This window comes from Podarcis bocagei, assembly GCF_964188305.1.
Source record: "Podarcis bocagei genome assembly, chromosome: 2".
Taxonomy (NCBI): domain Eukaryota; kingdom Metazoa; phylum Chordata; class Lepidosauria; order Squamata; family Lacertidae; genus Podarcis; species Podarcis bocagei.
Window position 1 is genome coordinate 94523869 of NC_138126.1, and position 18376 is coordinate 94542244.

The 18376-nt window shown below is 44.6% G+C and overlaps 1 protein-coding gene across 15 annotated transcripts in view; it reads right to left on the reverse strand.

The window, feature by feature from the left end:
• The window catches only part of MAP2K4 (mitogen-activated protein kinase kinase 4), a 52231-nt gene extending 36245 nt beyond the window's left edge, over positions 1–15986 (reverse strand). For 3 of the 15 annotated variants that reach the window (XM_081183835.1, XM_081183834.1, XM_081183833.1), the window contains exons 1-2: positions 15497–15984; positions 114–146 (exon numbers count right to left, since the gene is read on the reverse strand). In XM_081183835.1, coding sequence (XP_081039961.1) covers positions 114–146; positions 15497–15575 — 112 coding nt within the window. In that variant the 5' untranslated portion in view covers positions 15576–15984. The other 12 variants (XM_081183842.1, XM_081183841.1, XM_081183837.1 and 9 more) reach the window with 9 other exon arrangements.
• Positions 15987–18376: the final 2390 nt, after the last annotated feature.

Below are 18376 nucleotides of genomic sequence, written 5' to 3' on the forward strand. Positions count from 1 at the left end.
TATTAATGCATGGCTGGTTAGTTAGATCAACAGTGGACACATTCCCAGTACCAAGAATGATATAAAAATAAAGTAAAATAAAATAGCAGAATACTATAAAACATGTAGCTTACTTTGTGCTTTTTCACAGAAGTTTATCTGAAAGCCTAAAGCAAAAAAGATAAGTTCTAGTTCATTTTCTGGAAAATAGATATTTGCACAACCTTTAAAAATCACATTTCATGTTCATTTAAAAAAGCACCCTCAAACACCAAGTAAAAGGTTAAATCACTGCCTGAGTTGCAAAGACAGTACTCCAATAACCTGTTTTCTTGTCAATATCTAATACCTTTTGGAAAAGTCAAAGTTGTACTATACAGTACTGTCCAAAACATCAGTAAAGCATCAGGTCAGCTATAGAGGTTAAGTATTAGTTTGTTGTTAACTTTGAACAAAATGTTAAGAACAAATGGTGATTTTGCTAGGAAGTTTCCCACATGTACTTTCCGAAGTTAAATAAGTACATACATCATGAAGGCTTCCCAATATTAGATTTGTATTTCTGGGTATACTGTACATGTGCAAGTATTACTGTCTGTTTTCACCATTCACAGCAGAATTATATCTGACTTAGTTTTAGAGACAGACAGATGATGTTTCTCCAGCTTGTCTAAATAATGCAGATAAACCCAATTTGCCTACTTTACTTTTTTGCATAATTTATGTCACTTTTGCTAGTTGTAAGGAGGAGCAAGTACATATCCAAGGTACTAATACTTCAATCCCTCCCCACTGAAAATCCTGTTGAGTCATTCTCTGGTTTCTGAGGGTTCTCTTAAGCATTCTCTGAACATAAATAATAATCCTATTTTTAAATGAGACATGAGAAATTCAGGTTGCTACATTTTGTGCCCATTATGAAGGTTCATGTTTGCCCCAAAATTGTGGATAATGCAGTCACAAAACACTGGAAGTCGCATATGACTTTTTAAATGTAACATGCTTGTGTGTGTGTGTGTGTGTGTGTGTGTGTGTGTCTGTATTCGCCGCTTGCAAAACTGGAACTGAGAAAACAGTGACTTGTTGAGGCCTGCATGAAACTATAGGGCACTTGACCCTCTGCATTCATTTCTTTCTTTCAATACACAACTAGCTGAAGCCCCATGGTCAACTGAGAGGATAGGTTTATACTAGCTGCACTTGTGAAAATTCACAGGTATATAAATGTGAATGGTGAAAATGGCAGCCTTCTGTGCTCAGCCATAATCATTGAGTACAACATAATGACCTTGCTGCAACAAACCAGTGATGTACCTATTTCAGCATTCTGTCTCTAGTAAGGACCAACAAGACAACATAGGTAAGTCACAGGCAAGACATGAATGTAATAGCCACACTCTGCTCCCACCCCCAAGGAATCAGATAAAACTTGCCTTTAATCATGGAGATTTCATTTAGCATGTCATCACTTATACTGATTGGCCAACCTATATTCCATTATCTGACACGTAATGGCCCAATTTGCACATTAACTATAGTTTATTGTGAACACAGAGACTGCTTTCACTTTGCTCCTCTCCTATGGCGAGCAGGAGCAACAAACTGCAATCCCTGCATTAGTATTTTGTCTGAACTGGGAGCTGTGGTTTGTTTCACTTAGGCAAACCATGGCCAGGAAGCCAAGAACAAATCTTGGCTTCACATCATAGTTTGTTTGGACTTAAACAAACCACAACCCCAGATTCAGATGCTATACTAAGCGAGGGTTTGTGGTTAACTGCTGCCAGAGGCAAGGGGAGGCGCTAAGTGGGAACCATCCGTGTGTTCAAGGTAAACTATGGTTTGTTAACTATGGGTCCTGATGTGTGAATGCTGCCATTCTGTCCAAGATACGAAGTAACTATCTGGTATGATATAAGCAGAGAACGTTTTATTAAGGCATTGCTGATAGCTTCTAACTTAGTGTCAGCTTCGTCTGTCTAAACTGGGCGTTTTTCTGCAATAACTGGCAAAGCATCAGAATTGGGCTTGGCTGACCCTGCAGTATACCGTCTTTTTCTGTGTATAAGACTAGGGTTTTTTAACCAAAAAATTAGGTTTAAAATTGGGGCTCATCTTATACATGGGTAGTGCTGAGGGGTGTTTTCTTAATTTAGAGTCCCCCCAAATAGTCTTATACATAGGGGCATCTTATATACAGAAAAATATGGTATTACCTTTCCCTTTTATGGTAAGATTCATATAGAGCTCAACTTGGAAACTAGAAAGAAAAAAAACACAGACACAAATGCCACCTTCTCTACTCTTTGAGGCACCTCACAAACATACTTGGAAATAAAGAGCAGAATCTAATCAAGTACTTTTGCTAGTGCAATGACTTCCGGCTGCAAAGTGGAACTTCCCCTCTCTCTTCTCTCCCAATATCCCCACCCTTTTGCACCCTTAATGTGTTCTGGGGATTCTCCCAACCCTGCAAAGAAGATTTGGGGAGAAAATTTCACTGGTCATTGCCAAAAGGTTTGAGCTAGCTTTTCTACCAAATACCACAGCCAGGCTGAAGGAAAATTTGCACCAAATTCAATGCTTTTACACATGAAACAGAATAAATGAGTGACCATCTTGTCCAAGAATAGCAGTAAAAAGTAACACCCCTAGATATTTGACTGAAAAGTACAAGCAATGTCTGTTACTGTATATATGCAATCTGGAAAAATGAAAACTCTAGGACAGAGGGCTAACATACTTGTTCCTTTCTGATAAGATGCAGGAACGGATAAAATCTCCAGATATTATGAAGTAAAATTTACTTAGTTTAAAAAGTTGTTTAAAAAAAATGGTTGCTGGTTCTGATTGAGTTTCCATAACTAGCCCAAGAAAGAAGCCAAAACAAGTCTATGCAAATATTCAGTTGCAAGTTGAAAACAAGGGATTTGGAATCATATGCAAATCAAAAGGAAAGAATCTACTCTGGCATTTGACAACAGCTTGGAAGCACATTGAGCCTACTCATACAGTTTAACATTTGACATAATCTGCTATCCAGCACTGAAAGCTACACTTTCTAAAGTTTGGCCATCATTTCTTGAGTCAGAGAAAAGGACCATGAATGAACAAATCCAGAAGATATGGTGCTTAAGCTCAGCAAGAGCCTCAGGCAAGAAAGAAAAAAGCCAGCCAAATCAGCTAAAAAGCAAAGGACAATAGGAAAGTAACCAAGATGGTCTCAGTAAAGTAGCTGACATCCTTTCAGAATGTTCCATTCTGTTATTACAATCAAGAACTTTTTGGCTGTAAAGGGAGCAATGCTTGTTTCTGCTAACTAGTTTCCTCTGGGACAGGACACATCTGAATACTGAACACAGATTATAGAGAGCAACTGTCTTATTATTTTTATTTTTATGTTAACTTCAAAATTTGGATGGGCTGAAGAAACTTGTTTTGGCCTAAAATGAAAAAATAAAGTTGTCAGATGTAAAATAGAGGGCACAAGGAACATCAGAAGCAAGCAACAAACAAAAACATAGTAGCAAAAAGATAGATATTAAATGGCATGGTCCAAGAACAAAGAGGGTGTATTCATTAACCAATGGGAACCAATACAACATCCAATTCATTACAAGGCTTTTCAAGTCTTTAACTGGTATGCCTACATGTTTCCAAGATTTTCTAAAAGCATGTGGTCTAGAAACATGTTATGATTCTGAGCCTTTCAGAAAAACCTGCCTACAAATTATAATCCCGTGCAGATTTAAGAACATAAGAAGAGCCCGCTGGAACAGAAAAATGACCCATCTAGTCCGGCATCCTAGACACAGTATGCCCAACCAGATGCCAAACGAAATTCACAAGGAGGAGCCAAGCAGAAGACCATTCAACGCCACCCATGGTTTCCTGCAACTGGTATTCAGATGCATTACTGCCTCCAACTATGGAGGAAGAGCACAGCCATCATAGCTAGTTGCCATATATGCCTTATCTTCCATGACTTTGTCCAATCCTTTTTTAAAGCCATCCAAGTCAGTGGCCATCACTGCCTCCTTATTTTATTGAGTTCCTTACTTTAACTACGTGCTGCATTAAGAAGTATTTTCTGCTATTCGTCCTGATTCTTCCAACATACAGCTTCACTGGATTTGCGGAAGTTCTAATGTTTTAAGAGAAGGAGAAATACTCCCACTTTCTTCAAGCCATGCTAATTTTATAAACTTCTATAACGTCAACTCTTACTCGCCTTTCCTCTAAACAAAAAAGTCCCAAACATGACAAGCTTTTCTCATAGTGGAATTACTTGATCCCCTTAATTGCTTTGGTTGCTCTTTTCTGAACCTTTTCCAACTCTACAAGATTCTTCCAGAGGTGAGGCATCCAGAACTGTACACAGTATTCCAAATGCAGTCACACCATAGATTTTATATTATCATTGAGCTATCCACTACGACCCCAAGGCCTCTGTCCTGTTCTCAGACTCCGGGAACATGTGTTTAATATTAATATTAATATTTGACGTCGTGACATGCAGCACTTTACACTTGTTTACATTGAACTGCATTTGCCATTTTACCACCCATTCAATCAGTTGGGACTTTTTGGAATATATAATATTATATATCTCAAGTACCCTTGATAAGACTGTGGATGAGAATCAAGCCATGGAGTCATTTGGGGGGGGGGGGGAGACACCTAGTATTGCATTACCTTTCCCAGCACTAAATTCTCTTTAACCTTGGAATGCACAAAACATTTTCCAAGTGAAGCAATATAGCGGTATAACAAAGTATTTCATTCAGAACAGAAATATGGTCAAAATCAATCAATATCCAACAGTTCACTCCAAGAAGAGGCTAATGCACTCTTCACATGCTTTTAGCTGGTAACACTAAAGGTCCACTTTTCCTGCATGAGGAGAACATCCACTTGAGCTATTGACTGAAATCTTCCTATGCTGGCACTTATACAACATTTATGCAACAAAAACCTATGTTGTGGGAAATGACACAGGGGAAATGGTATGAGTGAACTGAACTAGATACTACTGTAGTATGTCACTTACCATCTGAATAAATCTTGGGAAGGAGAAGTACCAAACTCAACTCCGCAGCATGACTTATATGAACTTATCTATTATTATAATGGATTTATGCATACGGATAAAGATCTACATGACTGTTTCTTACGTTTAATTACAATTCATTGTTCTGATCTAAAGACTCACAGGACCGCCAATGCTCATATGGAGCTCTTAGTGATGGGTAGCTCCTTGCATGTAATGGGATGCCACCCTGCCACAGGTAAATGAGGAAGCTCTTGGGTGCATGAGAGCTACACATTATTTACTGCTGTATCAACGCATGAACCTGGGTCTAAACAGGCCCACTGGTCTATTAATACCTTGTTGAAAAGAGAACTACAGGTTCTTCACAAGGTTATGTATCTAATACAACTTCTCAAATTCTGCTCGCGCTCACACTTCTAATCAGTGCTATTTTTCAAGAAAAAGAAGTGCCGGAACTCACCATGAACGCCTATCTTGTTCTCTTATAACAGCAATGGCACCCACCTGAGAGGTGCTGGAACGGAGTTCAGGGGAGTTCTGGCTGGAAAAAAGCCCTGCTTCTAATGCAGTTTGATACAAGTTTTGAGTAAAAAGGAGTTGTTTAGGATTTCTTAATTCAGTAAAGAAGCACAAGGAGAACCTGAAAAGATTATGATGTACAGTACTATGGCCCTACATGTTTTTTTTTAAATCTAGTGTAGGCACTTTCAATTCAATTCAAAATCAACAATTTTTAGATGGTTATATAACCAGCAATGAGAACACAGCTTTTTTTTTTACAAAACAAGTGCACAGAAATGAAGCTGACTCAGACCAATGATCTAGGCTGCAGTCCTATGCACATCACCTGGACTCAGTAGATCTCAGTGAGGAGAGATACACTGGATTGAATTACAAATACAAGTTTTTTCCATACTGATTTAATAATGAAAATTTCCTGGTTTTCATTCATCATAGCCTTTGAACGAATTAGGTGATGAGTTTCAATAAAATCACTGGGTAAGTTTCTTGCTGGGAATGAATACTTACATTTCTAACACTGAAAGCAGGCAGAAAGGCAGGATAGAAGAAAACCAACTGTTTTTTTCCTTCAGAGAGCAGTACATCTGGGCAGTCTGCAGCCTGATAAAGAGAACTGGTTCTATACAAGACTAAAGGTCATCTCCCACACTGTGATTTTACATTAAGTAATTAATGTACACCTGTAACATATTGCTGTAATCACTCACTTTGATTCAAATGTGCCTACTCATTAGAAAGACACAAGTACAGGTGATGTTCACAGAGTGGTACAGCAAACCCTTGCAATAAGCTTTTACTTTGCAACAACCAAAGTTAAGGGTTAAAAATAGATATCCTGCATATTTTAGGCAAAAGGGTGGTTCGAAAGCCATTTCCCTTACTTAACACCATAATGTGGCAACCAGCCTAAAGTCCTGCCTTTCAGTGTGGGCTGTTTTCCAATATGCAGAGGAACAAACACTCTTTACCGCAAGACTACCCAGGTGAGTAATCAAAATTCAAATATCATAACATACTGGTTTACTTGAGCACCCAAATGCATAGGTATTATTGAGAGTTAACTCCTAGGTGCTCATAGTACCGTTTCTACTACAAGAGTATGTATGGAGTGTGTTCCTACCCTTCCCATGTTAACACAGAATGTTACTTGGGAATAATACTAGGAGTACTTAACAGCCTAAAAACAAAAGGAAAGGAAAAGCCGAATAGACTGCTATATACCAATGAACACTCTTGAGATCCCAAACTAAAACACTAAGCAAACAAGAAACAGTTCAATAAGGGAAGTATTTTGCTACAAGAGCTATTAAGGATCTAATTGCTTGAGGATCTAACCAAGTATTAGGCCAAACATGCTAGCAGCATCTGGCAAACTTTTTTTTGTTACCCACAGAAACTCTGAGTGTGGTACTGCACTTCCAGGTGCTAAACAAAAAATAATATATTGCAACAAAATTGTGAGATGCTTACAGGACCATCAGAGTTGTACAATGAACAATCTGCCTCTCATATAATTACCTAATCAAGAGCACTGGGAGTGCAAATAAAAAACAAACACCTCCCTATACTGGTACTTTACTCCATCTAATGCAGCTTGAGAGAGAAGTCTACATAGCTTTGCAGTTATATATAACAACATATATGTAGTTTCTCAGATACTGACCTTGAACACTTTGTAACACACACACACCCAAAAAAGGTGATGGTTAGTGTCCAGTGCCAACTCAGCAGTAAAGCTCAGTAACATTTACTATTCTGGTGTTTGTATGTATCTATGAAGGATACTTCAAACACAACAAAATCCCTATATGGGAAGCACTTCTATACATGAAATAGAAGGCAAACAACATACCGGTATTTGACAATTGCGAACATGAGCATTTTGCTGCATGTACATAGGCTGGTGCTGAAAAGTGGCAAGGGCAGCTTCCTAGCATATAATGAGCAGGCGATGATGCCTTGTAATGAGTCAGACCACCAGTCCCTCTAACTCTGTACAGTGGTACCTCGCAAGACAAATGCCTCGCAAGACAAAAAACTCGCTAGACGAAAGGTTTTTCCGTTTTCGATTTGCCTCGCAAGACGAATCTCCCTATGGGCTTGCTTCGCAAGACGAAAACGTCTCGCGACTTTGTTTCCTTTGTCTAAAAACCGTTAAAACCAAGGGTGCTTAGCTTGAAGAGCTGCAGTTGCGACTTGACTTCGAGGAGCAACTGTTAGCACGTGGTTTGGTAGCCTTTTCTCAGACTTTGCTCACTTTTGAAGCTTTTCCAAAACTTTTCCAGAACTTCTCTTGCATCCATTTGGTAAGTTAAACTTTTAAAACTTTTTTGGGGGGTTTTGGATTTTGGGTTGGGGTGTTTGGGATTCAAGGACTTGGTGTTGTGGGGGGGTTTGCGATAATCTGGGGGCTAGTGGGCCTTTTTTGGGAATTTTTATGATTTTCTGTGACCATTGGACAAGGTTGTTTTTTTTTCAAATTTTTTTCTGAGTTTGAATTTCTGAGTGCTGGCTGGCTGGGGGAACAGTTGGGGAGGTTTCTGCAGGAATCTGGGACCATTTGGGGTTCTTTTGGAATTTTTAAAATTTTCTGTGACCACTGGGCAAGGTTGTTTTTTTTCAAAAAAAAATTTCTGAGTTTGAATTTCTGAGTGCTGGCTGGCTGGAGGAACAGTAGGGGAGGTTTCTGCAGGAATCTGGGACCATTTGGGGTTTTTTTTGGAATTTTTATGATTTTCTGTGACCACTGGGCAAGGTTGTTTTTTTTCAAAAAAAATTTTCTGAGTTTGAATTTCTGAGTGCTGGCTGGCTGGAGGAACAGTAGGGGAGGTTTCTGCAGGAATCTGGGACCATTTGGGTTTTTTTTGGAATTTTTATGATTTTCTGTGACCACTGGGCAAGGTTGTTTTTTTTTTCAAAAAAAAATTTCTGAGTTTGAATTTCTGAGTGCTGGCTGGCTGGAGGAACAGTAGGGGAGGTTTCTGCAGGAATCTGGGACCATTTGGGGGTTTTTTGGAATTTTTATGATTTTCTGTGACCATTGGGCAAGGTTGTTTTTTTTCAAATTTTTTTCTCTGAGTTTGAATTTCTGAGTGGTGGCTGGCTGGGGGAACAGTTGGGGAGGTTTCTGCAGGAATCTGGGACCATTTGGGGGTTTTTTTTGAATTTTTATTATTTTCTGTGACCACTGGGCAAGGTTGTTTTTTTCAAAAAAAAATTCTGAGTTTGAATTTCTGAGTGGTGGCTGGCTGGGGGAACAGTTGGGGAGGGGTTTGCAGCAGTTGGGGAGGGGCTGGGGGAGCAGTTGGGGAGGGGTTTGCAATTTCTGTGTTGTGGGTGGGTGGGTGCCTGTGGGAGCAGTTGAGGTTTTTAAAGACATTGGTGATTTTTGAAGCTTTTCCAAAACTTATTTTGCAGCCATTTGAGGTTTCTGAAGACTTCGGTGATTGATTGTTGAAGCTTTTCCAGAACTTCTCTTTCATCCATTTGGTAAGTTAAACTTTTAAAACTTTTTGGGGGGGTTTTGGATTTTGGGTTGGGGTGCTTGGGATTCAAGGCCTTGGTTCTGGGTTTTAATTTCTGTGTGGTGGGTGGCTGGGTGCTTTTGAATTTTTTGGATTTGAAGCACATCACTGATTTTTTTTTCTTTTTCTGAGTTTACAAAGGTAAGAGCTGTGCTGCCATGGGACCCAAGAAGACTGCTGCTGCGGTGGCCGGCGAGAAGAAGAAGGAGAAGGTGACGCTGGAAATGAAGAAGGAGATCATCCGGAAGCACGACGGCGGAATGCGTGTGACGGACATCGCCAGGGAGTACGGGAGGAATCCATCAACCATCGGGACCATCCTGAAGATGAGGGAGAAGATCCTGGCGACTGATGCAGCCAAGGGAGTCACCAGGATCGTGAAGAACCGCCCAGCTGTTCTGGAGGAGGTCGAGAAGTTGCTGCTCATCTGGATAGAAGAGAAGCAGCGTGCAGGGGACACAGTGTCTGAGGCCGTCATTTGTGAGAAGGCCAAGGCCTTGCACGCTGACCTCATCCGGGAACAGCCAGGAACCTCAGCCGAGCCAGAAGTCTTCAAGGCTAGCAGAGGTTGGTTTGACCGGTTCAAGACAAGATCTGGCATCCACAGCGTGGTCAGGCATGGAGAGGCTGCCAGTTCTGATGTTCCTGCGGCTGAAGACTTTGCAGCGGAGTTCCTGGAGGTTGTGAAGACGGAGGGCTACGTTCTGCAGCAGGTCTTCAACTGCGACGAGACCGGGCTGTTTTGGAAGAGGATGCCCAAAAGGACTTTCATCACTCAGGAGGAGTCCAAGTTGCCTGGCCACAAGCCCATGAAGGACCGTCTGACCCTGCTCTTCTGTGCCAATGCAAGCGGCGACCTGAAGATCAAGCCCCTGCTGGTGTACCACTCAAAGAACCCACGGGCCTTCAAGAGACACAAGATCGACAAGGAGCGGCTGAGTGTCATGTGGCGATCCAACAGCAAGGCTTGGGTCACACGTGTGCTGTTTGTGGACTGGGTCAATCTTGCTTTTGGCCCTGCTGTCAAGCAGTACCTGCTGGACAACGACCAGCCGCTGAAGGCTTTGCTTCTGATGGACAATGCTCCTGCCCATCCTAAAGGCCTTGAGGTGGACTTGTTGGAGGAGTTCAGCTTCATCAACATCATGTTCCTGCCGCCTAACACCATGCCACTGCTCCAGCCGATGGATCAGCAGGTCATCGCCAATTTCAAAAAACTCTACACCAAGGAGCTTTTCAGGCGATGCTTCGAGGTGACTGACTGCACCACCATCACCCTGCGGGAATTCTGGAAGGACCACTTCGACATCGTCACCTGCTTGAAGATGGTCAACACGGCCTGGGAAGGGATCAGCCAGAGAAATTTGAATTGCGCTTGGCGCAGCCTGTGGCCGGACTGTGTGGCACCAAGTGACTCTGATGCACCAGAGTCAACAGTGGTACAGGACATTGTTGCCTTGGGGAGGACCATGGGCCTGGAGGTCACGGAGGAGGACGTCTGCGACCTGGTGGAGGGGCACGACGACGAGCTGACCACCGTGGAGCTGGTCGAACTGCAGGCAGAGGCTGCGCAGGAGCAGGCCTCACTGGAAGAGGAGGAAGCAACTGAGGAACGGCTGTCCTCCGAAAAACTGAAGGACATTTGCCTGAAGTGGAAGGAGGTGCAGACTTTTGCAGATCTACACCACCCTGAGAAGCACGTGGCACATGACGCTCGGAACTTTTATGATACGAGGGTCATGTCGCCTCTCAGGGAGCTGCTGAAAAGGCGGATGAAGCAGCAGACTATGGACAGGTTCTTGACCAAGAAGCAAAGAGTGGAAGAGGAGCCTTCTTCGAGTGGTCCCCCAGAGTCTTAGAAAATGTACTGTGCACTTTGTTGATTTTTAAATGTTTTTCTGTCATGTTTATAAAGTTAATTTATTTTCCCTTCAATTTTTGAACTGCTCTTTACAGTATGTGTGACTTTAAAGAGCAGTTAATAAACTGTTGTTGTACCAAATTTGGCTTTGTTTGGACTTTTTTTGACCATAGGAACGCATTAATTGATTTTCAATGCATTCCTATGGGATTTCGTGCTTCGCAAGACGAAAAATTCGCTAGACGACAAAAATTGCGGAACGAATTAATTGCGTCTTGCGGGGCACCACTGTATTGTCTACTTTGACTGGCAGCAGCTCTCCAGATGTCTTTCACAGTCCTCCTACTAAAGATTCCCTTCAATTGCTATCAGTTATGTCCAAAATCCTGTACATTGCAGGGCATAAGAGGCTTTCGAGGTTAGCTGGTTCGAAAGCTGTATGCCAATCCTGAGAACACCATGTCCCAAGATACTGCAGTGAGTGATCATACACATTTGTGGAAGGAGAGAACTGATTATTAAGTGTTAAAACAGCATAACTGGTGTCACAAAGCACCACTCATTATTTCAACAGTACAAACCTAATCCTATACTCATTTCACTGGAAATACCACTAATTTTAGCTTCTATGTATTAAATGGAGTTGTTAGGAAATTATGAGGTGGTAAGCCAACATCCGTTTCTCAAAAACAATTGCTCAATATGCAACGACGCTGAGAAAAGGACCTTGCATTTTCCATCCACATCTCACATTCATGCACTCTGCATCCTCCTTAATTACAAGCACACCTACTAATAATCTGATATAGTACTCCCTTTATTCGAGTAGAGAAGCACTCAGTTATGCATTCCCCATTCAACCAAAACCACCCTCTAACTTCAATGTCAGAAAAGCCTCACATCTAATCTACCTACATATTGCACTCATAAAAAAAAGAACAAGACCACTTTCCCCCTGCATGCCTACAGAAAAACCACTTATGGACTCCAGACACATCATACATTTAAAGCATACACAAACATGCCACCAACTTATGGGGACTGTAATTTGTGCTGGGAACTGTAGCTCTGTGGGGGTTAAATTAAGGTTCTCAGGACTCTTATTTAAATCTATGGGGCCTACACAGACCTAGCTTTTGTTTACCCCTACACCCCACCCCCACACCAAGAGCAATTAGGCTGCAATCCTGTACACACAGACCGTGTTCCTATCCTTCCCATGTTAACACAGAATGTTACTTGGGAATAATACTAGGAGTACTTAACAGCCTAAAAACAAAAGGAAAGGAAAAGCCGAATAGCCTGCTATATACCAATGAACACTCTTGAGATCCCAAACTAAAACACTAAGCAAACAAGAAACAGTTCAATAAGGGAAGTATTTTGCTACAAGAGCTATTAAGGATCTAATTGCTTGAGGATCTAACCAAGTATTAGGCCAAACATGCTAGCAGCATCTGGCAAACTTTTTTTTGTTACCCACAGAAACTCTGAGTGTGGTACTGCACTTCCAGGTGCTAAACAAAAAATAATATATTGCAACAAAATTGTGAGATGCTTACAGGACCATCAGAGTTGTACAATGAACAATCTGCCTCTCATATAATTACCTAATCAAGAGCACTGGGAGTGCAAATAAAAAACAAACACCTCCCTATACTGGTACTTTACTCCATCTAATGCAGCTTGAGAGAGAAGTCTACATAGCTTTGCAGTTATATATAACAACATATATGTAGTTTCTCAGATACTGACCTTGAACACTTTGTAACACACACACACCCAAAAAAGGTGATGGTTAGTGTCCAGTGCCAACTCAGCAGTAAAGCTTAGTAACATTTACTATTCTGGTGTTTGTATGTATCTATGAAGGATACTTCAAACACAACAAAATCCCTATATGGGAAGCACTTCTATACATGAAATAGAAGGCAAACAACATACCGGTATTTGACAATTGCTGCATGTACATAGGCTGGTGCTGAAAAGTGGCAAGGGCAGCTTCCTAGCATATAATGAGCAGGTGATGATGCCTTGTAATGAGTCAGACCACCAGTCCCTCTAACTCTGTATTGTCTACTTTGACTGGCAGCAGCTCTCCAGATGTCTTTCACAGTCCTCCTACTAAAGATTCCCTTCAATTGCTATCAGTTATGTCCAAAATCCTGTACATTGCAGGGCATAAGAGGCTTTCGAGGTTAGCTGGTTCGAAAGCTGTATGCCAATCCTGAGAACACCATGTCCCAAGATACTGCAGTGAGTGATCATACACATTTGTGGAAGGAGAGAACTGATTATTAAGTGTTAAAACAGCATAACTGGTGTCACAAAGCACCACTCATTATTTCAACAGTACAAACCTAATCCTATACTCATTTCACTGGAAATACCACTAATTTTAGCTTCTATGTATTAAATGGAGTTGTTAGGAAATTATGAGGTGGTAAGCCAACATCCGTTTCTCAAAAACAATTGCTCAATATGCAACGACGCTGAGAAAAGGACCTTGCATTTTCCATCCACATCTCACATTCATGCACTCTGCATCCTCCTTAATTACAAGCACACCTACTAATAATCTGATATAGTACTCCCTTTATTCGAGTAGAGAAGCACTTAGTTATGCATTCCCCATTCAACCAAAACCACCCTCTAACTTCAATGTCAGAAAAGCCTCACATCTAATCTACCTACCGTATTTTTCGCCCTATAAGACACTTTTTCCCCTCCAAAAATGAAGGGGAAATGTGTGTGTCTCTTATGGGGCGAATGCAGGCTTTCGCTGAAGCCTGGAGAGCGAGGGGGGTCGGTACGCACCGACCCCTCTCGCTCTCCAGGCTTCAGGAAGCTATCCGCTAGCTGTGGGAGACCCAGCTCCCCCAGGGCTAGCGGAGAGCTTGCCTGCACCCAGAAGCTTGGGGCGCGCTGAGCTCCGCACGCCCCAAGCTTCGGGATTAGCGCAGTGCTCCGCTAGCCATGGGAGAGCCGCGCGGATCTCCCACGGCTAGCGGACTGCTTGCGCGCACCCAGAAGCTTGGGGCGCGCTGAGCTCAGCACGCCCCAAGCTTCTGGTGTAGCGCAGCGATCCGCTAGCCCTGGGAGAGCCCCGTGGCTCTCCCAGGGCTAGCGGACTGCTTGCCGGCACCCAGAAGCTTGGGGCGCGCTGAGCTCAGCACGCCCCAAGCTTCTGGATTAGCGCAGCGATCCGCTAGCCCTGGGAGAGCCCCGCGGCTCTCCCAGGGCTAGCGGACTGCTTGCCGGCACCCAGAAGCTTGGGACGCGCTGAGCTCAGCACGCCCCAAGCTTCTGGATTAGCGCAGCGGTCCGCTAGCCCTGGGAGAGCCGCGCGGCTCTCCCAGGGCTAGCGGACTGCTTGCCAGCACCCAGAAGCTTGGGGCGTGCTGAGCTCCGCACGCCCTAAGCTTCGGGATTAGCGCAGCGCACCTGGGGGGGGAAATAAATTTTTTTCCCCTTTATTTCCCCCCCAAAAAGCTAGGTGCGTCTTATGGGCCGGTGCGTCTTATGGGGCGAAAAATACGGTACATATTGCACTCATAAAAAAAAGAACAAGACCACTTTCCCCCTGCATGCCTACAGAAAAACCACTTATGGACTCCAGACACATCATACATTTAAAGCATACAAACATGCCACCAACTTATGGGGACTGTAATTTGTAAAGGTGCTGGGAACTGTAGCTCTGTGGGGGTTAAATTAAGGTTCTCAGGACTCTTATTTAAATCTATGGGGCCTACACAGACCTAGCTTTTGTTTACCCCTACACCCCACCCCCACCCCAAGAGCAATTAGGCTGCAATCCTGTACACACGGACCGTAAAGTAAATCCCCTTGAACTCAACAGGACTTCTGAGCAGACATGAGCAACATGGACATGCTACCTCTACCCCGACCTTAACGCATGCGTTCTTCCGACACATACCTTCGTTAGTCAGCCAGACGTCAGCCTCGTATTTTTTGCTTATTAATTCTGTTTTCCCAGTAGTGATCACGCCCTGGCGATTAGGCTCCCCACACCCTCCCCAGACTTACACCCCGGGATGAGTCCCCGAACCGTGGCTACTCCCATCACCCGGAAACCGCCCACATGCCCCGGGCAGAGGAGCTAGAAGGCCCCGAGTTTTCCCCTCACACGTACATCTAGGCACACGTATAGCCGCCGCCCCCAACTGCACCCCTACCCGTGTTGCCGCCCAGAAGCGCCTGTTCACACACACGAAGCTTCCCCGCCGCCCCGCTTTCCTCGTCTCCCTCCCTCCACACCACACCCCCCTCCCACCCAGCGGAGCCCCACACGGGAAAGCGGCTCTTCCCGGCTTCGCTGGAGAACTCCAGGCGGCCGAGGCCTCTCGGTCTCCGGCGAGGCCTGGTCCAGCTCGGGCGCCCCCTCCCGTCCCCGCAGCCAGCCAGGCGGGGAGCGTGTGGTGGGCGGCGAGGGTTGGAAGGGAGCGAAGCGCCGCGCGGCCTACAGCAGGCTCCGCGGGCGTCGCTTCGGGCCCGGCTGCCGCCGCCGCTCCTCCCCAGGCGCGCTTCCCTTACCCTGCATGCTGCTGACTGTCGTGTGCGCCGCCTGGGACCCGCCGCCGCCGGAGCCAGAGCCGGGGCCGGGAGCCGCCATTGTGCAGCGCGCCAGACGCGGAGGGAGGGAGGGTGGGAAGGAGGGAGAAGGGGACGGACGGCAGGAGGAGGGAGGCTGCAATGCAGCAGGAGCGGAGGAGCAGCGGACCCGACCCCCTCCTTGCCCGTCCCGCGCGCCCGCCCTCGGCTCCTCGCCCGCGCGCTGCTGCTGCGGCTGCTGCTCCTCCCTGCCCCGCTCGCTGCTCCCTTCAGCCCCAGCAGGCAGCTGGCGGGACACCCGGAGCCGGGACGCGCGACAACAGGCGCCAGCCTCCCTGGCCCCGACCGACCCAAACCACCGCCAGTCGTCGTCGTCGCCGTCCTCCTTCTCCTCCTCCTCCTCCCTCTCTCTCTCTCTCTCTCTCTCGGCGCTACTGGGGCTCCGCTTGCAGCCTCCGCCGTCCGCTCGTCCCCTCCCACCCTCGCGGCATCAGGGTAACCCCTCCCAGGCAGCAGGCGGGACGGATGATGCCTCCGACGGCTTCGCCCAAAAAGACGCAGGAAGAGGGAGGGAGGCAGGAAAAGGAGGCGCGAGGAGGAGAGACCCAGCTGGATCCGGCGGCGGCAGGCCCGGCTCGTCCCGCACCCGCCGCCTCCCACAATGGCGAAGCAGATGCCCCGCCGCCGCAGCCCCGACTCGCAGATGCCCCAGAAGCCGGTCTTTCAGATGACTGGCGGCAATAGCGACGGGAGGTAGCCATTGGCCGCCTTGTTGGTCTAATCCCCTTTCTAAAGCAGCCCAGCTTGGCGGCCATCTCTCTCATGTTGTGACAGCGAATTCGGTGGTTTTAAACAGGCTGAAGAGGTTCTTCCTATTGTCTGTCCTGCATCATCCCCCCAACCTCCTATCTTTCAGATTTAATGGATGAACCCAGATCTAGTACCTGTATTATGAGAGAGAGAAACCCGCTCTCTTCTTTCTCCGCCTCTGAAAAGAGCCTTGCCGCATCAGACGGAAGGTCCGTCTAGTTTAGCGTTCTCTACTGCGCGTAATTTTATACACCTATTTGCTCGCCCCCCCCCTTTCCTGGTAAATGAGCCACGGTAGCAAGCTTCACATAAGCAACTTATTCCAACAACTTCCATCTTTTCCGTAACTCTCCTGAATCTTTTGCAACTAGATAACAAAACATTGTATCTTGAAATATAGTGATTAAGTACCTCAAATGAGATTATATCTTAGAATTACTTTCTGATTCTTTCAAATGATGCAATGTTGAATGAAAAGACATTTCTATATAAAATGAATCATATATTTTCTTTGTGGGCTTAGCATTCTGGAATATGTTCACAAATAAAGCTACAAGACGTTTCTGGAAGAATCACATGGAATAACGAGAATTATGTTCACTTATGACCTGCCTTTCCTGATACTAACATGTGGATTTTTAAAAAATAAATAAATAGGTACAGCAATCTTTTTTGTTTTGTTTTTGGGTAACCTTTTTATTCTGAAAAACAGGTGGAATATAATTGTATTTAAATAAATAACTTGTCCCATATGCTTATGTTCCAATCCAAGCACTTCCATTAAATCCTGAATTATCCTATTTCCTCTTTTCTGCAAATGAATCTTATCCTTTCCATGTTTATTCAATGAGATAAGAGGTAGTTCTTCGTTTGTTTTCTTCCACCTTTGCAGAATTAAGATCACCATGCCGAAACTCATCAATCCTGATCCCAAAGTTCTCAGTGGCCCCTTTTGTCTCTTCCCTATGGTGCTTCTCCTCATACTGACATAGCCCAAGTCTTGTATGGTACCTACTTCTTCCTATCAATTTCCCATTAATTTGAATTAAGCTCATATAATACTTTTAACTTGGATGTAAGCCCTGTTTGCAATGCAATATTATGCATGCCTACCCATTGAGTTCATTGGGGCTTGCAACTATATGAGTACAGGTTTGCAGCCCGATTCTAATATATAATTTTCCAGAAATATGGTTCTTTCAATGTGCCTGGAAGCTCCACTGAAGAAATGGCTGTATATCATTCAGCCTAGGACCAGTTTGTGTTTAGGGTCGCAGCATAATTTTCCAGTGTAATTGGCCAACACTTCCCAATTAGCTGGAATCCAGGAAAGGAAACACAAATAAAAGCCCCAAGAAGCATATTTAATTGGTTTCATGTATATGAAAGGTCATGCCAGCATAAATCTGTCCACAGCCCAAGAACTGATGTGCCCAGTTCTCACTTGGCAGCTGCCTGAAGCAGTATGAAAATATTTATTTTATAACAGTTTTTAACCCTTTTTTCTCAAAAGGGAGAAGCTTCTAGTAAATTATACATGGCAACATATCTTTTGCATACATTCCCCTTGTTGGTGATCCTACTGCCGCTGTCACTGGAGTGATTTCAGGGAGACTTTTTCGGGGTTCTGGCAGTTAAGGGGCAAGGTCTGCTGCCTGGAAAAGGAAGGTGCAACCAGGTCAGCTTTGAAGTCCTGGCAAGTGGGTCTTCCAGTTAATACACTGGACTGAGCAGGGCCGGATTTAGGTTTGATGGGGTCCTAAGCTACTGAATAGGGATGCAGGTGGCGCTGTGGGCTAAACCACAGAGCCTAGGACTTGCCGATCAGAAGGTTGGCGGTTCAAATCCCAGCGACGGGGTGAGCTCCTGTTGCTCAGTCCCTGCTCCTGCCAACCTAGCAGTTCGAAAGCACATCAAAGTGCAAGTAGATAAATAGGTCCCGCTCCGGTGGGAAGGTAAACGGCGTTTCCATGCGCTGCTCTGGTTCGCTGGAAGTGGCTTAGTCATGCTGGCCACATGACCTGGAAGCTGTCCCTCGGCCAATAAAGCGAG